At 51.5% G+C, this 20,155-nt stretch overlaps 1 protein-coding gene, 1 long non-coding RNA gene and 2 other non-coding genes across 6 annotated transcripts; 2 read left to right on the top strand and 2 right to left on the bottom strand.

Moving 5' to 3' along the window:
• The first annotated feature begins 5 nt into the window (after nt 1-5).
• On the top strand, nt 6-78 carry TRNAR-CCU (transfer RNA arginine (anticodon CCU)). The gene has a single exon. It is a non-coding gene; the product is annotated as a tRNA-Arg (tRNA).
• A 378-nt stretch (nt 79-456) lies between these two features.
• TRNAR-CCU (transfer RNA arginine (anticodon CCU)) lies at nt 457-529 on the bottom strand. The gene has a single exon. It is a non-coding gene; the product is annotated as a tRNA-Arg (tRNA).
• Nucleotides 530-4,297: 3,768 nt separating this feature from the next.
• MRPL58 (mitochondrial ribosomal protein L58) lies at nt 4,298-11,653 on the bottom strand. 3 transcript variants are annotated; one of them, XM_014839768.3, is made up of 6 exons: nt 11,522-11,653; nt 8,692-8,728; nt 5,782-5,841; nt 5,165-5,247; nt 4,903-5,072; nt 4,298-4,634 (listed from the first exon to the last, which is right to left on the bottom strand). In XM_014839768.3, exons 1-6 carry the CDS (start codon nt 11,618-11,620, stop codon nt 4,550-4,552), a joined length of 534 nt encoding a protein of 177 aa, XP_014695254.1. In that variant the 5' UTR covers nt 11,621-11,653; the 3' UTR covers nt 4,298-4,549. The 3 variants fall into 3 exon arrangements, with proteins under 3 accessions (XP_014695254.1, XP_014695253.1, XP_044600295.1); XM_014839767.3 differs by having other exon boundaries at nt 11,435-11,620; XM_044744360.2 differs by having other exon boundaries at nt 4,298-4,629; nt 11,435-11,620.
• Nucleotides 11,654-12,511: 858 nt separating this feature from the next.
• On the top strand, nt 12,512-18,248 carry LOC139040082 (uncharacterized). The gene is made up of 2 exons (XR_011493936.1): nt 12,512-12,651; nt 14,475-18,248. It is a non-coding gene; the product is annotated as an uncharacterized lncRNA (long non-coding RNA).
• The last annotated feature ends 1,907 nt before the right edge of the window (nt 18,249-20,155 follow it).

Below are 20,155 nucleotides of genomic sequence, written 5' to 3'. Positions count from 1 at the left end.
ATCGCGCCCCAGTGGCCTAATGGATAAGGCACTGGCCTCCTAAGCCAGGGATTGTGGGTTCGAGTCCCACCTGGGGTGGTGTGGGCTCAGACCTCTTTCCATAGCAACTTTTGGTACCTGGGACCCAGGGGCTCCATGTGCCTCAGCACTGCGCCGCCCAAGGACCCCTGCCAACCTTCTGCCGGGCAGCTTACAGGGCCTGGTGTTTGCAATCAGGATGTCTGCACGTCCTGTATTCCCGAGTGTCCTGGGGACACTGCACCCTTAAGCAGGGACAAGTCCTGCTTTCTAGTCTTGACCTGTGAGCTATACCAAAATTGGGGGCTGTTGGGTGAACCCTTCAGTCTTTGGCCCGCAGTTCCCGAGCCCGAACGTACTCACGGTCTTTACTGCGGTCGAACAGCGGTGGAGTAGACTCCAGTGCCTGAGACTGGGAAATACCCAAAAAGTTGCCTTTACCCCAGGTGGGACTCGAACCCACAATCCCTGGCTTAGGAGGCCAGTGCCTTATCCATTAGGCCACTGGGGCTCGCGGCACGCGCTTTCAGCTTCTCTGCTCCTAGTCTGCGGCCGGACTCCGGGTCTTCAAGGCAGGGCTCAGCCGGGCGCACGTTTGCCGAGGGATGCAGTGTCGGGGATGCGCGCGGACAGGCCCTCTGGAGCTCGCGAACGACCGCGAGGAGGCGGGAAGACACTACCGTGGGAGGCGAGCTGACCAACCTCCAGCCACCAGCGCCGGGAAGCACAGTGGGGCAGGGCGGCCGGCGCTGGGGCTGCCCGGCCACCTGGACCATGGTAGGCGAACGCTCAGATTTGGAGGCATTTCCTTCCTACCATCGAGCCACTGTGTCCACCTCTACAGAACCGACAGAAAATCCAGGAATTTTAGGAAAAAGTAGTATAGGAAACGAACGAGAAGAGATTAGCATCAATCATGAATATTGAAACATAAACACTGAAAATCGTCACTGTCACAAGACGATATACAACTAAGAGGAACAAATCCTTCCAGTCGTAATAGAAATATACACATAAACATATAATGTATAGAAAAGAAATGTATCAGCCAAATAGATACTTCACTCTAATATTTTATTACTTTAAAACTGTTATACAAAAAGTAATAGAAAGAATAAACATTTTTAAACGTTACGCAAGTTTAACATCCATATTAAAACCCATGCACATCTGAAAGTTGTAACAGCAGAAGCTTCAGCCAAGGCCAGCATTTATTACTCGTGGTGCCTGCGTTGAGGCCTTGCCTGTCCATCCCCAGCATCCCAGGGTACAGGGACTTGGACATGTTCTTCTTCCTTTCTTTCTCCCTCCAACAGGCAGAGTCTGCAGAAACCTTCTCCTTCCTCCCTTAACTTCAGCAAGAAGGAATAATTTAACCTACCTGGCTCCAGTCTCCTCCCTTGAGGATGCCTCCCTTTAAGTCAATCAATTGTCTGTTTGTTGAGGTGCAACATTCACGCAGCAAGGTGTACAGATCTTAAGGTTACAGCCAGATGAGATGCAGGACACTTCCAGCACCCCAGAAGGCTCCCTGTGCCTCCCCCCAGCCAATCACCAGACCCTCCTCCCCACCCCCCCACCCCCGCCCCCGCAAATACCTTCCCAACTTTCATTACTACAAAGCCGGTTTGCCTTGGGGTTTTTTTTGTTGTTGTTTGGTGAGGAAGATTGGCCCTGAGCTAAAATCTGTTGTCAATCTTCCTCTTTTTGCTTGAGGAAGATTGTTGCTGAGCTAACATCTGTGCCAGTCTTCCTCTATTTTATGTGAGATGCCGCCACAGCATGGCTTGATGAGTGGTGCTAGGTCTGTGCCTGGGGTCTGAACCTGCAAACCCCAGGCCACCAAAGCAGAGCATGTGAGCTTAACCACTATGCCACTGGGCCAGACCCTGCCTTGTGCTGAACTATGTGCAAATGGAATCATAGTCTTTGGTAGCCTGGCCTCTTCTGCTCAACGTTGTGCCTCTGATTCACCCATGTGCACTCTTTTGCCCTTAGTTTTTGTTAAGGATGGTTCCTACCCCTGTGCTCTACTCTGTCCCCCAGTTTGTTCTGCTTCTTTTTACTCCTCCTTCCCCTTTGTGTGTCTCAAATGCTTTTCCAGGTCCCTCCACATGCCACGAATATCTTCTGAGGGCCTCACGATTCCAGCACTTTGTTCCAGAGTCAACCCACAGGGATGCCTTCTTGGTTTCCTTCTGCCACCTTCTCCCCGGGTTCCGCCTTGCCTCATCCTCAACCGCTCCTCTCCATTCCCAAGACTACTTGTGCCCCTCCCTCCTGCGTCTCCCAGCTGCAACCTCACTCCCCAGCTCCAGGGCTCCATTCCCCTTCCTGGGCATCACTACCCAGGCACTCCTCCTCAGGCCCACAGTCAGCTCCTTGCAGGCAAAACCATCCTCATCATCAACCACCCTCCCAAGCCTGCTGCCTTTGTGACTTTCCTGTCTTGATATACAGCGTCACCCATGTCACACAACTGCTTCCACTCCACCTGGGCCAATTTTCTGTCCCCATAATTCTTTTGCATCTGCTGTTTTCTCTCTGTCCCTGTTGCCACTGCCCTAATTCCAGGTCTCTGATTGCTCACATGGGTCAGTTCACCAACCTGTGCTCACTTACCTGCAATCTTTGCTCGTCCATTCACTGTCACATTAATCTTCCCCTGCCGGCCTCTGGAGGGGGAGAGCCTAAAAGTCTTAGCTGTCACATTTAAGGCCTCTCTAGAGCTGGCTCCCACTCAATGTGGCAGACATGTCTTCCACAGCTCTTCATCCCCGGGGTTCCAGCCAAACTGGGCTATTAATCATGGCTAAATTTCCCCAAGTGCGTGCTCAGTGCCATTGACCACTTATTCACCTAAATCCCATAACCACTGGATGAGACAGCACTGATAGCATCATCCCTAGTTTACAGATGGGGAAACTAAGATTCAGAGAGGCTAAGGAGTTTGCCCAAAGCCCATAGCTGCGGGTGGCAGAGGGCAGGCACAGACCTGGGGCAGTGTGGCTTCAGAGCCCATTCTCGGCTCTATAGTTCACTGTCCCGGCCACAGGCAGGGCCCTTGGCCACACTGGAGCCTTCAGGTGGTAAGTTCTTACCTTGTTCGCATGGCCAGCCCTCCCCTCCTTCAGGCCCCTCTCAAGCACCTCGAGTGCATCTTCTCTGCCTTCCAGCTGGAACTAGCTGCTTCTCTGTCTCCCGCAATCTACTTAGACCTTTCTTAAGCTATTTACCACGTTTTGGTCACATTACTGTAACAGGAATCTATTCTCCTTCTCAGCTTTTATCATTACCTAGTTTAATGTAAATTCTCTGGAAGAAAAAGACTTTGTTTTGTTCACTTCTGATCCCCTGGGACCTCACCCAGTTTCTGGCTTTCACTATTTGTTGAATTAATGAATGAACTAATGTATGTTGCCCTTCCTTGCATATGAGCTTCCGCTCCCTGCTAGGCTCTGTGTCCCCTGAGGACAGGGACCATGTTTTCCACATCTTCTATGTTTTGTAAGAATCACTGGTCGATGACTTTCTCCCGTTTACACTTACATGAATAACAAGGGCCCTGCTCACGTATGTACCACTCCAGGGCATTATCTTGCATTTAGTGCATCACCGTGCAGTATTTGCCAAATGAGTGAAGTAGATCAAAGTGACAGAGAACATTCTAAGGCATTTGTACACGCCAGAGAATGTGCTACTGTTACGCTGGCCTGGGTGCTTCCCATACCCATAGGATTGCAAAAACCTCTTTCCAGTTCCAACTCACTCCTTTCCTGCCTCCAAAGCCCCAGACTGCGACAGCACCTAACTCACGACACTCCTTCCCGCTCAGTGCTCCCCTATTACCTACATTTCTTCAAGTCTAAACTCTTTAACTTGAATTCAAGAGTCTCCACATCAAGCATCTCCCTCCCTCTCTAGACTTACCTCTCGCAATCTCCTGCACCAATCCACCATTCAGATGGCTTCCTCCTCCTCTCCACCCAGCCTTTTCTTGGGTCTCCTTTATTCATACTGTTCCCTTCACCTGACGTGACCTCCTCTCGTCTCTACTGATTAAAATTCTCTACCTTTTTCAAGGCCCAGCTCAGATGCCCACTCACCTGCCTCCTACCTGACTGTGTATTCCTGGAGGGCAGACACCACAACTCATTCCTCTGTTTCCCCCTGGCTGTGACAAGCAGTCAGTGCCAGTCAATAACTGTTAGGCAGAGTTCAACTGAGAGAAAAGGGAGGAATTCTGTTCTGATGCATTTGGAATGAGAGGGAAGCCCACTGCATTTAGAATTTTATTGCAGCTAATGTATCAAATAGATAATTAAGGTTTGACAACACGTGATTGCTTATAAAGACCTTTGCAAACAGTGACTGCAACCAGTGCAATTGAACACTCTCATGATGGCTCCAGTGTTAGACAAACGTTAACAACCACGACCAACAAAGAAGTCGCCTGCTGGTGTTAGAGCTCCCTCGGCTGCAGCTGCCTGCATGCCCTGAAGAGGGCCTTTGCCGGCTCTGGAGGATGACTTCAGTCCATATCTACCCTCCTGCTTGTCTTTATGGTAGAATTTATTCTCTTTTTTCTCAGCCTTTCCCGATTCATGTTTTCTATCCTGAAAACAAAAAGACGGCAATTAGTCCCAGACGCCCAATCAGTGCTTTTCAAAGTGGGAGAGGAGCTGGCAGCTCAGGGGAAGCAGAGCAGCCGCATCAGCAGGCGGCAGCTGGCGGGGAGCCTCCACTCCGGGTGGGTCTTCTCCCATTCCCGGGCTCCTCCGCCTGTCTGCCGGGAGGGCGCGGACTTCACCCTGCCTCCTTCCTTCCCTGTGCAGCCCCTCGGCCACACGACTCGGCTGAGACGCTTGGGGCATTTTCTAGTACCTGATTCTCTGTAGCAGAGCATCTTCTTTGGATGGCTCCTTGGCTGGCTGGCTGGCCTCAGCGATCATGTCTCGAATTTTCTGGAGGCAATCTGCCAGATTTCGGAACTGATAGCGGCTGCATTCAGAGGTGAGTATCAACTCTCCTGACCTGTTGATCTTATTTTTATGCTGCAGAGAACAAAGGCAAAACCAGAGTTCTACAGAGTAAAGGTTTAAAAGCGACTGAGGGATTATAGAAAAAGAAGGGGGCCAGTGGTTACCGTGATGGCCATTTTCTGTCGCACAGGCTCTGCAATCCAGTCGGCAGTTGCCAAATGGAACCTGACTTCAGCCTTGGAATTCACTGTAAATAAAGAGAGGAGGGAGCATGGGTCACTGAAACTCTTGGGCTCAGCATCCGGTGGCTGGTCACCATCCTGAAACAAAGGGGTGAGACACCCAACCAGGCACATTTCTATCCTGTATCAATTTGGGGATACAAAGTTGGCCACAGAAGAAGCCTGCAAAGATAGTAAGGCACTTCTGGACAAAAATAAACTTCCAGGAACTGAATGCCCATTGTTTCTCTTACAGTTTATTGGGTTCTGAAAAGAACGGGGGGATGGGTTCCCTAAGAATGAAGGAAACCTGTTCTTGGAGCTGGTTGCCAACTCACACTGTGATTTCCCTTTGTTTAGACTCAACAAGCCAAGCCTAGTCTTGGCAACCCACAGCTGAGCCGGCGAATCAGACCACATTCAAAAGAATAAAGAGGATTATTATAAGCTGGTGGTATTGAAGCTTCTGCTAAAAAAATCTCTTTATTCCACATGAACGTAAACAAGTCCGTCTCTCAGCTAAGTTTTAAAATGAAAGAAAACAACAAGGTACCCTGTACCTTTGTTAACATTCTGGCCCCCAGGACCACTACTCCGGCAATAAGATATTGTCAAGCGATCTGTAAAACAGAACATACACCAAAAAAATGATTATCCCATCGCAAAATGTGCAAACTGTTAATTTACTATCAATATAACTATCCCTATTACACATCTTTCAATGACTTTTATATATATAAACAGAACATTCAGATCAGTAAAGTCAGAAATTATTTACAGATGTCAAAACTAAAATCAAGGGCCGGCCCTGTGGCCTAGTGGTTAAGTTTGGTGTGCTCCACTTTGGTGGCCTGGGTTTGCTTCCCGGACGCAGACCTACACTACTCATCGGCAGCCACACTGTGGCAGTGACCCACACACAAAATAGAGGAAGATTTGCACGGATGTTAGCTCAGGGTGAATCTTCTTCAAGTAAAAAGAGGAAGATTGGCAACAGATGTTAGCTCAGGGTAAATCTTCCTTAGCAAAAGAAATTAAAATATAAATAAATAAAATCAAGAGTAAGGGACTTTGTCTGGGCCACAGAGACAGCAGAGGATGTAAAATTATGACCTGGGTTGTCAGCTTCTGGTCCAGTACATTCCACCAGATCTGGCTGCCCTAGCTTTTTGCTGTTTATTTAAAAGCAAGGACTCTTTCAAAAGCTCAAGCTAAGGGACAAACTTAGTTTAATGTTGTATTTCATTAAGTGTGGTGGATGTGGAATCCCAATAAACTGTAAGCTCCAAGAAGGCAGGCGTGTGTCTAGTTCATCATGTGTTTCCAGTGCCTCGCTCACGGTCAGTGTTTACAAACACCTGCTGGATGAATGCGTACTCAACTTGGAGCTGTGATGCCTTCCTTCTAACACTGGCTCAGCCACTGACTGACTATGTGATCCTGGCAAAGTTCCGCTGCTTCTCTGGGTCTCAGTTTTGTTTGTCTTTTGAATCTGTACAATGAGGTTTGTCCTTCTCTTTTCGTAATTCATGAAAAGCAGCCTCATAGTGTCTGAGGAAAGCAGGAAAGGGGTGGTAGAGGGAAACTTCAGAAGACTGGATGGTGGGGCCGGCCCTGTGGCCGAGTGGTTAAGTTCGTGCACTCTGCTTCGGGGGCCCAGGGTTCCGCTGGTTCAGATCCTGGGTGCAGACATGGTACCACTCCTCAGGCCACACTGAGGCGGCGTCCCACACGCCACAACTAGAAGGACCCACAACTAAAATATACAACTATGTACTGGGGAGATTCCAGAAGAAAAAGCAGGGAAAAAAAAAAGGAAGACTGGATGGTGAGCCGCAAGTGCTTTGGGCGGCAAAGAAGTGTGGCGCCATGGTGGTGGAGAGCAGGCCTCCATGTTGGGACTGCTCCAAAGAGGCTTTCCTCTTTTGAAAAATCAAATTAACTAATATTCCTGAACAGGTAACGAATGCACGAGGTACTGCAGGGGGACGGTTCCGCCACGGTGTCGGCAACCTTGCCTGCATGCACACAGGCCACCGAGACACCGCCTGCACTGCAGCTGAGGACGTCTTCGCAGGAACGCCTGTGATCCTCCCAGAGCACAGGAGCACGGCAGGCAGGTGAGGGCTGCCACACGGCCATTTCCCACTGCCTCCCTGTCTCCCCTGGGCGCTGTCACGAGACAGTCTCTTCATCTCCGGTCTGATGAGACAGGCTTTCTGCCTCCTCCAGCCACATGCACGCCTCAGGACACAGCTGCAGGCTAACACACTGCTGAGCTGTGGCCACAGGGTCCTCTCCCTTGTGATGTAGTCACCTGGCCTCTTTGTTTCAGTGTCACCCTGAACAAGGGCAACAAGGAACCGGCACCTCTGGCTTCTCTTCCTTTCACTGTCTCTGGACATCATAAACTCTCTGAATCTAAAAAGGGCTCGTTGTTTCTTTACGCCTGTCAGTCCTTGCCTCATGCTTGATGGGTGCACAATTCTAAAGTTATGCAAACAGTTTACAGGGAGAAGTCCCCCACTCCTGTTGCCCAGCCACCAAGTTTGTCCTTTCCTCTCCGCTCCCCAAGGCAGTCCTCATATCCAATTTCTTGTACATCCTTTCAGATCTATGTATATATACGAAAGTATACATTTCAGATATACACACACAATAGACAAATGGTAGCTTACTACATAGACTCTTGTGCACCTTACCTTTTTCAAATAATGATCACTTCACCTCTTGTAAAGATGGTTCCACGTCACAGAAGCATCCCGTGCTCTCCATTTGTGCCGCAGGCCACACAGCATTGCAGAGTGCCTCCATGATCATTTTGCATTTTTGCTATTCTAAACAAGGCTGCAAAGACTCCACTTTTGCATACCCAAAGACAGTTTCTTTTTTTTTTTTTAAAGATCTTATTTTTCCTTTTTCTCCCCAAAGCTCCCCAGTACACAGTTGTGTATTTTTAGTTGTGGGTCCTTCTAATTGTGGCATGTGGGATGCCGCCTCAGCATGGCTTGATGAGTGGTGCCATGTCCGCGCCCAGGATGCGAACCAGCGAAACTCTGGGCTGCCAAAGTGGAGCATGCGAACTTAGCCACTCGGCCATGGGGTTGGCCCCCGCCAAAGACAGTTTCTTTACTTTCATTAGGCTGGAGAGATCTAGAAGGAATGTGTGAGGGGTGAGGGAAATGACAGATTTTTTTGTTTGTTTGTTTTTGTTTTTGTTTTAAAGATTTTATTTTTCCTTTTTCTCCCCAAAGCCCCCCAGTACATAGTTGTATATTCTTCGTTGTGGGTCCTTCTAGTTGTGGCATGTGGGACGCTGCCTCAGCGTGGTTTGATGAGCAGTGCCATGTCCGGGCCCAGGATTCGAACCAACGAAACACTGGGCCGCCTGCAGCAGAGCGCGCGAACTTAACCACTCGGCCACGGGGCCAGCCCCATGACAGATTTTTTTATAAAACAAAATTACTTACCCAGAGGAATGTCATTGTTGGCTTGCTTTGCATCATCCTGTAATGCAACATACACAGCGTCAAATAAATATTACCTGCTGGGTGACTTCTAACTGGTCCAGGACAACCAAAGAAATGATGTAAAGCCATAAGGCATATGTAATACAACGATTTTCAGGTCCCCAGCAAAATCACATCAGAATGACAGAAAAAGCTTCCCCAGACTCCCAGAGGTACCACCTCAGAAACACTCTTCCAGGAAAATGGAGCTGACCTCTCCAGCCTTCCCTGCCCCCACTTTAGCTAGTGTTGGGCACCATCAGAGGCCTGCCTCCAGGGAGGCGGGAAAGGCACCACAGTACACACACATATCAGGGAGACCCCAAAAGGAATGCCTTCTGCAACCCGGAGCAACAAACCTACTGGGCCGCCCTGTCCCTTCTCAGGCCACAGGAGGCTCACAGGGCAAGCTGACAGCCTTGAACAGTAACTAGCACATCTGCCTCAAGGCTTTGTGTCAGACAGAACGACCTGCTCCAGGATTTCTCACCTCCACATCTCTCCCGTGCTGTTCCTCAGTAGCAAAGCTCTCCAGCCTTAAATCCTCACGTCCACATGCCCAGTGCAAACACTTGCCTGCGGCGGCTCTTCTGGCCGTCCAAGCCCATCCTCCCTCGCCTGCAGCCACTCTGGCTGTGTCTGCATCTGAGAAGCATCTGGGGTGGAATCCTCCTCCCACTCCACCTCTCTGCAGTACTGAGACCGTGGACCACGCCTCCTTGAAGTCTGCTCTTGCACTGCCTTCTGAGCTGTCCTCTCCAGGTTTCCTCTCACCTCCCTATGACTTTCTCACTCTCCTTTGCCTGCTCTTTGCAACCTTTAAACACTGACATGACCCTGAAATCCTTTTTCTTTGTCCTACTCTTTCCCTAGAACATTTCATCCATCTATGTTGGATGAAAATATCACCTATGTTGATGACTCCCAACTTTCTGGCTCAAACTCAAACCTCTTTAACTCCAGACCCATACAGCCGACTGCTATCAACGGCTCCTCTCAGATGCCTAGTGGACACCCAAACCTCCTCACAGAGGACTTCCCTTACTAACAATCTGAAGTAGCTCCCCAGCACTCTCTATGACAGCACCCAGGTCTATTCATTACTTCTCACTACCTGATATGTTGTCCCCACTTGTTTACTGTCTGCTCCTTCCACTAGAACATAAGTTCCACGAAGCACGGACCCTATCTGTTTTGTTTCTTGTGACCGTATCTGCAATGCCTGAAACCGTGTCCGACATAGTCGGTACACAACACACTTTTTGTGTAATGAAAGAACAGACAAACGAATGTTATTGCCACTTTCTCACTTCAATTAATGGCAACTCAATCCTTCCACCACTCAAGGCTGCAGACTTCAATTCTTTTATTCCCACCTTTCATAGAAAATCCATTAGCAAATCTTATAGGTTTTCCTTCAGAATGTATCCAGAACCTCATCAATTCTCATGACCCCTATTGCTTCCACCCTGCTTATCATCTCTTGCCTCTATTACTGCAAACTCCTAAATGGTCTTCCTGTTCTTGCCATTCTGCAGTCTATTCTCTATAAGGTTCTGTAAGAGTGATCCTTGGAAAGCTAAGCTGGATCATTCCGCTGCTCTGCCTCAAACCCTCCAACACGTCTCCATCGCATTCAGAGTAAAGCTAAAGGCCTGTAGGCCACATAAACGGGTCTCCCCCACCCGCTCCCTCTCCTCTTCAGCTTCATCTCCTCCCACTCCCCTGCTCCCACTGGCCTGCTTGCTGTTCCCTGAACAAGTCGAGCATGCTACTGCTTTGAGGTGGGGGCACCTGCTGTTCCCTCTGCAGGGATCCGATCTCCCCACTACTGTCCTTGCTCAAATGTCACCTTCTCAGAGGCCTTTCCAGACCATCCTGCTTAAAACTGCAACCCTAGCCCTACCTTAGCACTCCTTCTTCCTTCTGGGCTTTATTTTCTCCAAAATACTTATCACCACCTTACATACTCTATATATTACTTATTTTATTTATTGCCTGTCTTTCTCCATTAGAAAAGAGCAGCGCGGCAAGCACTGGGATTTTTGTGTTTTGGTCACTTCTCTATCCCAATGCCTAGGCACACAGAATGCTTTCAACAGAAGTTTGTTGAATGAGTGAATCAATGAATGAATGTCCTCTTCCAGTCCTGTAGGTGGAATCTCAAAAGAATTGGCTGGGTCCTCTCTCTCCGGGTTGGGGGCCTGATAAAGCGCCTGCACACAGCGGGCTGTCAATAACTGCTTCCTGAAGAAACGTACAAGAATGCCTGTTTCCTCAGGCGTGCTGGGGTTCCTAGAGGTCATGGACAGTGTAACTTTCCGAAAGGTTCCAAAAGGGAGTAAACAGCTTGCCAGCCTCTGGCCTTTGTGGTCCACTCTGGAAGGTCAGAAAGCCCACGTTTTCTCTTGGGACAAGAATTTGGGCCTGGGGGCCGGGGAGCTAACGCGGAAAAGCTCGTGGTCCTGTGAGACACACATCCAGCATGCTCTCCTGGCGTCCGCACACCTCGAGCCACGCCAGGACCCGCCCGGCGACCCCAGTCCCTGGTTGCTCGGGCAATCAGCTCCCTCCCGCCGCGACCGCCACGTTCTGCGCGCGGCGGCGCCTTCAACCAGCTCCACGCTCGGCCACTGGGGCCCCAGGTTCCTGACGTCACCCAGCAGAGGCAAAACGCCCCTTCCGTCCGACCCTGCCGGCTCACCGGGACCCTCCAGGCGGTGTCCGAGCCCCGCGACTCGGGGTAGAGCTTGTCCAAGCTGTAGATGCTCTGGAACTCGGTACCGTATACCTGTTTGTGCAGAGCCCGGCAGGGGCAGCGCGCAGGCGGCGGCAGCAGCCAGGCTCCGGCTCGGCTCAGACCCCAGCACAGGTACCGGGTTGCCGCCATGTTCGGGTCTCGCGGCCGCTTCCGGTGGGCACCTCTTTCCGCGGTCCGCGAGCTCGCGCTTCCCTCAGGACTTTGGTTCCGTGCGGTCTAAAGTGCCCGCCGGCGAGCTGAGCTCCCGGCACTGCTTTCCTGCGGCACCTGTTGGAGGCTCCCCATCCGCTGCCTCCAGAGCCCTGGTTGGCGCTCTGAGTTCCGCTGCCGCGGTGGGGAAGACGCTGGCTCTCAGCTGGCTCTCAAGGGAGCCTGAAGGCAAATGGAGGTACTATGGACACTCAGACCGGGGCAGCTCCTGGGCAGATGTGACTGAGCATGTCCGCTGCAGGCAGCGCATGCGCCAATCATGTATGTAAACACTTTATGTAACCTGCATAATGTAAACATTGTATGTCATCTGTTGGCTATATGCAGCTTTTGTCTAGTAGTCATATAAAAGCGGCTACAAGGGGCGCTACTGCGCTCCCAGCGTCTATCGGCCAGAGTGAATAAATATGTCTGCTTTGCCATCGGCTGCGCGCACCTTTTCCCAATTCCCCGAGCCCCGTGGTCCAGGCCTCCGCCGTTTCTCTCCTGCATACACTTGGCGCCGGCAGGATTCCGAGGTGAGTGGACCTGCGGCTCCTGAGGCTGACGGGACGGACATGTGGCCACCCGCTAGTATGTGGTTCCCGGTGGCGGAAGTCCAGCTGAATTGGGCCCCTGAGGAAGGGTGGGAGTCCCTGGCTGGGACCCCGGTCAGCATCGAGACGGCTCTGCGTAGCCTACGAGAGCAGGTGCCAGAGAAGGCTCGGCCTGCCGTCGGACGGGCTGGCTGGCTGTTTTTGACGGCCTTAAGCCGCAACTTGGCTTCTGCCCTGCGGGATGCTGCTCAGATATGGGAGCTGCGGGCCAAGGAGGAAGCCCTGGAGGCGCAGGTGCGACAGTTGGAACGGGAGCTGGAAATGGCACCTCGCAGCGAGACGGCGGAGGACGCTGAGGACTGGGACGTGGAGGAAGCACGTCCTATCCATGCTCGGCTAGTAATCCAGCAAAAGGTAAAGCATGAGCAGCTCTTGGGTCCAGGAGGTGTCACCCAAGGAGCCCCGATCGTGACAGAGTTCACGGCGTATAGCCCCTATATGCCAACAGAACTGCGGGACCTGTGTAAGCAATGTGGGCAGTGGCCAGGTGAGCCCATACCGGCCTGGCTCCTGCAGCTATGGGATGAGGGGGCTGATAGTATAGTCTGTACTCCTGGACCAGATGGAGAAGCTAGCTTCCATCACGTTGCACCCCTCCCGCAACCGCAGCAGAATAGCCGCCGGCTAGCCCAAGGGCATGGGAATCACTCCATGGTGGAGTAGGTGACGGCTGCTGCCCAGACAGTGTGAGATAATGCCGGGGAGCTCCCAGAGACTGGGAGCCAATGGCAGACCTGTGCAGAACTGGTTCCAGTTATCCGTGAATTGGGAATTTGGCAAGCCATTTGTAGCCTGAATACCTGGGGCCCAATGACTAGCACTTTATGCCCAGGATGAAGGATTCGGTTCTTAACTCCACCGGTGTAATGTTTTTGGGTCCTTGGTGGCCATTTTGGCACCCGATGTGGGACATTGGATACATGAGGTAACCGCTGCAGTGGCCACTTTGGGGGACATAGAAGGCTGACGGAGAAAACAGAGCCTGTCCCATGGCAGGGGGTGCCCAAGCAGAGTGCAGGCTCAGTGGAGGAAGGGCCCAAGTGAGTCACCCATATGCAAATATGGATAGACCTGCTAGCTGCTGGCATTGATCAGAGGACAATAGATCAGCAACCTAATGTTGGCTTGATGGCACTGTGGCGCCAGTTGAAGCCTGAGCAACAGTTCCAAAAGACTGTGGGAACGGAAAAGAATCTCGGTAAGAGCAGACAGGTAAGCCTCCGGGACTTTATGCAGCCCTCAGGAGGCAAGCCCATGTACCTCTTTGACTAGGGGGAAGGCCAAGGTGCCTGGCTTGGGGGATCCCCAGAGGACTGGAGGCCACATGTGGAACTTGCAATTCACTGGTCCCCCACCAATGTGCAGCGTGTGCCGGCACTGGTAGATACCGGAGCTGATTGCAGTCTGATTTATGGCAACCCGGATAAGTTTCCAGGGAAGCTGGCATATGTTGATGGCTATGGAGGCCGTACAGTAAAAGTGAAGCCAGTGTCTCTGTCCCTTGGCATTGGCCATTTGCTGCCCCAAGTGTACACAGTGTGTCTCCTATCCCCGAGTATGTTCTGCGGGTGGATGTCTTGCAAGGACTGCGCCTGCAGACAATCATGGGTGAGCTCCGCCTACGGGTGCATGTAGTTAAGACTGTTGTCCTGGGGCATACACACCACTCACCGCAAGTGTTGCTGGTGCCACGATGTGTGGTTACCACCTGACAGTATCGCACAGACTATCGTAAAGTTGGAAGAGGTTGGGATCATGCGATCCACTCACAGCCCTTATAATTCCCTGGTTTGGCCTGTGAGGAAGCCTGATGGTGCATGGTGTATGACTGTGGAGTACTGGGAATTAAATAGTGACTCCTCCATTGCATGCTGCTGTGCCCTCGGTGCATGACATAGCGGACCAGCTGACTGTCTGATTGGGACAGTACCACTATGTTGTGGATCTTGCCAATGCCTTCTTTTCCATTGATATTGCCACTGAGAGTCAAGATCAGTTTGCTTTCACCTGGGATGGCAGACAATAGACTTTTTGTGTGTTGCCACAAGAATACCTGCATAACCCTACTATTTGTCATGGGCTCATTGCTCAAGATTTAGCTGCTTGGGCTCACAGTGATACAGTACTTGTATTTCACTATATTGATGATGTTATGTTAACCTCTGACTCTCTTGCAGATCTAGAGCAAGCTGCTAATTCCCTGCGGAAGCATCTGGCAACATATGGTTGGATGGCCAACGATGCCAAAGTCCAGGGACCTGGCTTACCTGTAAAATTCTTGGGGGTTGTCTGGTCGGGTAAGACGAGAGTGATACCTGAGACAGTCATTGATAAAATACACGCGTACCCCCTGCCAACAACTGTAGCTCAACTGCAAACATTTCTGGGCCTGCTGGGGTACTGGCAAATGTTTATCCCTCATTTAGCCCAGGTGGTGAGACCCCTATATGCTTTGGTAAAGAAGGGAGCCCTGTGGGACTGGACGGATGCTGCGGACCAAGCGTTTAAGGCCGCCAAGCGTGCTGTGCAGCAGGCACAAGCTTTACAGGTGGCTGACCCAGGACGGCTACATGACTTGGATGTCCATGTTACCCAGGAGGGTTTTGGCTGGGGCCTGTGGGAACGGCATGACCAGGTACAAGCCCATGTCAGGTTCTGGTCCCAACTGTGGAAAGGAGTGGAAATACGATATTCTCTAGTGGAGAAACAGTTGGCAGCCGCTTATGCCACCCTGATAGTGTTTGAGGCTATCACATGAATGGCCCCTGTTCAGCTTAGAACCATGTACCCCATTCAAGGATGGCTCCGGTCACGGGCTACCTGTCCACAGTCTGGCGTGGTCCAGACCCCTACCTTGTCAAAGTCGGGGGGCTTATCTAGAAGAAAGGAGCTCGGAGGAATTATAGCAAGTATTAGGGCCGGTTGAGTTTCTCGCTGTGGGGGAACAGATTCCCACAGCTCCTCTAGAGATAGAGCCCACGCCCTATGCTGAGGGGAAGCCCCCTATCCTGGAGAATGCCTGGCATACTGATGGTTCTAGTAGGGGGCCGGCTGCTATGTGGACAGCCATAGCTGTGCAGCCAAGCACTGATGCTATTTGGTTTGATACTGGCACCGGCCAAAGCAGCCAGTGGGCAGAATTATGGGCTGTCTGGATGGTTATCGCCCATGAACCAGGGCCTTTAGCTGTTTGTACAGACAGCTGGGTGGTCTACTGGGGATTGGCCCTATGGTTATCTGTGTGGGGGGCTCAGCAGTGGTTGGCCAGAAACCGCCCTGTGTGGGGGCAGGCCATGTGGTAGGAACTGTGGGCCTTGGGCCATGAAAAAGAGGTGACAGTGTATCATGTTCCCAGCCATATGCCTCTAACTGCTCCTGGGAATGATGCTCTGGCCCGTGTGAGGTGGCTAGAAAGGGACCTGTCTGCAGATGTGGCACACTGGCTACATTGACCCCGAAATCATGCAGGGAGCAAGACCATGGGAACAGTGAGTCAGCGCTGGGGGCTACCCTGCACATGGCAACAAATAATGACGGCATGTCAAGAATGCACAGTATGTGCCCAGGCCTTTCCTAATAGAAGGAAACTGGTGTCCACACAGCAGCAAGTAGCTAGAGGGCGTGTGCCCTTGGTCCAATGGCAGGTAAACTACATCAGATCGTTACCAAAGACCAAAGGTGCGGACACTTCAAGCCCTGCAGGTACTCTGTGCTCTTCATGGTCAACCCTTGATCGTGGAGAGCGACAAGGGGACACACTCTACAGGACAAGAAGTCCAGTGGTGGGCCAGTACCACGGACATTCAATGGCTTTTCCATACTCCTTACAACCCGGCTGCTGCCGGGATAATAGAGAGGTACAATGGACTTTTAAAGCAGGGCTTACACACAGCCATACAGCCCCCCCTTGTTGCGAGGCTGGGCAACTCGGTTGTGGCAGGTGCTGATGGTGTTAAAAGCCTCAAAAGGGAGGGCCAGCCCCTGTAGAGGCATTGCTGCATGGCAGCGTAGCCCCCATACAGCTGCAAGTAATAACCACTGATGAGCTACTAAAGCCTGCTTATGGCCAAAAGGGAAACATTCTCTTGCCGGCCCCAGTGTGCCGCAATGTGCGGGAGGTACAAGAATGGGAAAGGCCTTGGAAGATAAAAGCCCCTCACTGCAGGTGGCTGGCACTTTTAGCGCCTTGGGGACTTGGGGAACAATGAGACTTACATGTCACCCCGTGGGTGACTAGCACTTGGCCCCCTCGGGTAACTGTCAGACTGCCACAGACTGATGCTGGTTCTATCCTGAAGGGGACGTATGTGATTTCCACGTGGCCAATAATGGGTTCCCCTGTACTGCTCCATGTGGAGCTAGCGCGTGCAGCGCCTCTGCAGGCAGAAAAGATGAGGTATCAACGGCCGGAAAGGCCCCCGTTGGCAGCCACCCTCTTGTCCCAGGATAAGAGACTAGCCTGCATTCTGCCAGAAGGACGTGATTTGCCTCTCCTAGTTCCTATCACTGCTTTGTCCTTTTGCCCATAGATGGAGTGTGGCGAAGAGTGTTGTGGAATGGGCGCACACCTATGCTGAGGTGGCCAACGTATCTAACTGCTGGGTGTGCACAGAACTGCCCACTAGCACAACAGAAGGCTTGCCGTGGCACATCCACCCTGCTTCAGAAGGGAACTGGACCTGGCTGCGTTTCTAGGGACCCACCGATGCTCAGTGGGACCAAAGAAGGCGCCAGGTGGACCAGCAGCTGTACCGACAACGTGGACATAAATGGCCCTGAGCGACCCCAAGCCTCTGGGGTGGCTATGAGTGGTTACCCAGGGAGGCTGTTGCGCTCCGCACGTCTATGCCCCTGTGCATAGAGCAACAGAAGGGGGAAGTAATAGTAGGGTGGATACCCAAGGAGCTGTGTCAAAAGATTCAACAAGTGACCTGGCCCAAATATTGGTGGAATGCCCATCCCTATGTGGGGACGGTCCCCATGGACAAAATGCCTGTGGGCAGTCTCTGGGTATGTGGTAGTTATGGATGGCCTTATCTCCTGGCCAACTGGGCAGGGTGATGTACCTGGGGGTGGTCCTACCTCCCGGCTACTGTTCGGAGAACCTTGGATGTGCACCCCAGCAATTGGGAGAAGATAAAAGGGCACTATCACTGGGAGAAATGAACGCCCTGGTGGTTTTACCCCCTGGCTGTTCTTAGTCTGTCCGCGGGGACTATTGCTCTGCAGTGGCAGGTTACGGCCTTGGCGGAGCATATCACCCGAGCCCTCAATCATACAGCCCGGGCCCTGTCTCTCTCAACTGATGGAGTCCACCAGACCCGGAAGTAGTGTTGCAGAACTGCAAGGCTCTAGACATTCTTACTGCAGCACAAGGGGGGACCTGTGCAGTTACTGAGGTGCAGTGTTGCATGTATATACCAGATAATGCAAGGAACATATCACAAGCCTTGTGACAGGCCAAGCAGGAGATCTCACGGATCCAGACATTGACGGGAGATGCCCTGCAGGAATGGTGGTCTAAGCTGTCCTTCCCGTGGCAGTGGGCTCTCGCCACATTAGGAGGTATAACCTGTCTCTTGGTGGTCATTTGCTGTTCTCTATACTGTTGTTGTGGAATGTGGGTCCAGGGCGTTGGGCTGTGTGCCCGCATCTCCCACAGGCTCCCCACACTGCTGCAGTCTGATGGAGGTGGAGGGAAGGGGAGATGGAGGTACTGTGGACCATCAGACTGGAAGTCCAGGCAGATGTGACTCAGCATGTCCGCTGCAGGCAGCGCATGCACCAACCATGTATGTAAACACCTTGTGTAACCTGTATAATGTAAACATTGTATGTCATCTGGCGGTATGCCACTTTTGTCTAGTAGTCATATAAAAGTGGCCACAAGGGGAGCTACTGTGCTCCCACTGTCTGTCTGCCAGAGTGAATAAAGAGTATGTCTGCTTTGCCATCGGCTGCACACACCTTTTTCCAGTTCCCCCAGCCCCGTGATCCAGTCCTTGGCTGTTCCTCTCTTGCATACAGAGCCCCCTGGTGAAAAGAACTCCCTGATCCCGTGTTCCCCAGAAACACCACTTCTCTCCCTTTTGGAGCCTGTGTGCTCCTCCTGGACCACTCTTCCCCCAGATCTCACATCCGCAGTGAGGTCTGCCCTGTCTGGCCTAGTTCTTCTCTATCCCCTTTGCTCTGCTCTACTTGTTTTTTTTTTTTTTCCTTTCACATCACTCAATCTTATTTTTCTAGTCTGTTGCCTGTCTCCCGGGTAGAATGTAATAAGCCCCTGGATGGCACTGATTCACTGCAGGAGCCCCAGCACCTAGAACCTGGCACATCATAGATACTCCATAAATACTGATCATGTGAATTCTTTGCAAATTTTTTTTCAAAGTTGAGTACTGCTAGAGGTGAGTTTTAGTCAACTTCAGGCTCATTCACAAGGCAGCCTATAAAGAAATTCCCGTGGAGCACATGTCTAATGGTTCTGCAGGACAAATACCAGATAGGAGGAGAGGCAGGCAGGTTGAGAAAGAAAGGTTTTTTTAAATGCCGCCGCCTCTAGTCTTGTGGGGGAAACAGCGGCTTTGTGGAGCGTGATGGCAGTTTCTCCCAGTCAGGAGCTATGGGGAGGCTGGGGAAGGAGGTAGAGATTCAGCCAGCCACAGACAGGCTAAGCAGAGCCCTTTCACAGGGTGGTTAAGACATGAACTCCAAGACTGATGAGTTCTAACTCTGAGAAAGGTTCAAAGTAGAGCAAGTCGTGTTTGGAAACAGCTAAGTGTTGGCTAAGTTACTTAGGTGAGAGGCAGTGTGGTAAATGGAAACAGAGCTCAATAAATGTTAGTGATTATTAGTAATACTAGTGGTTGTTTCTTAATGAAGAATTCTGTTTTTAGGAAAAGCATAATTACCTAGAAAAATATGCCTCTGGGGATGCTGGCTGTTAGAAACAAGAGATTGTCATTAAATCAAGGCTTTTACCATCCTCGCCTCAGTGATACAGGCAAATTCTTTAGGAGGGAATACACCCCCCTCCCAGGCACTGGCTTTGTAAGCCTGAGCTAGGAAGGGAATGGCAATTGACATACGCCTTCGGGCTCTAGGCTGGAAGGGGAGTCTCCTGAGTCCTTCCCCGTCTGACTAAGTCCCAAGACCTCAGAGGGAATAGAGGTGTCTCCATGGTGACTGGAATAAGCTGCTCAGGGGAGCAAAGCCAGGGACTCACACAGGTCGACAGCTCAGGGATTATGAAAAATAAAGTCAGCACCATTCCATGGCATTATTGTTCTGAGGCTGGGCTCCAGCTCAGAGCCTGACCCAGAGTGACAGGAAAAGGAAGCTGTAGGTTTCCATGGCCCCAAATAAACACTGCCTGCTCGGGCCATCTGGTGGCCTGGATTCTGGGAGATGAGGCGGGTAGAGGAGGGAATGAGACAAGCTGCCCTGGGGTGGAGAGAAGAGCAGCTGGCAAGCTCCTCTCACCTGCTGCTGCCGTGAACCATCAGAACAGAGGCCCTTCTGGGAGAAACAGACCTGCGAGGGGCCACCTGTTCCCTTAAAAAGCTGGGCACTGAAGGCTGGGGCCAGCCTTCTCCTTCCCCTCCTTGGTGGTCCAGAAGCTGAAATGGTGCTTCAGGAAGGGGACATTCATAGGGGCAAGAAGAAAGAGGGGAAGAAAAGATAATCACTCAGACATTCCCGGCAGCTGAGGAGCTTGCGGGCACCAGTCCTTCTCTATGGCCTCTGAGTTGGGTACCACTCCCATGTAGGAGGTCCACAGAATTTTCCTTTCTTCCTTCCTGAAATGCCCTCGGTCAGACTGGCTCTTAAAATGCAGCATTACTTGGAGATAGGGAAC

This window comes from Equus asinus, chromosome 13, assembly GCF_041296235.1.
Source record: "Equus asinus isolate D_3611 breed Donkey chromosome 13, EquAss-T2T_v2, whole genome shotgun sequence".
Classification (NCBI taxonomy): Eukaryota; Metazoa; Chordata; class Mammalia; order Perissodactyla; family Equidae; genus Equus; species Equus asinus.
The sequence above is the reverse complement of the archived record's forward strand: the minus strand, read 5'-3'. Positions and strand labels throughout refer to the sequence as shown.

Coding starts and splice junctions, on each gene's coding strand:
- MRPL58 (XM_044744360.2), bottom strand. CDS start 11,620: ATGGCGGCAACCCGGTACCTGTGCTGGGGTCTGAGCCGAGCCGGAGCC. Junction 8,729..11,434: donor ACACCGCCTGGAGGGTCCCG/GTGAGCCGGCAG, acceptor GTTGCATTACAG/GATGATGCAAAGCAAGCCAA. Junction 5,248..5,781: donor GGGCCAGAATGTTAACAAAG/GTACAGGGTACC, acceptor CTTTATTTACAG/TGAATTCCAAGGCTGAAGTC.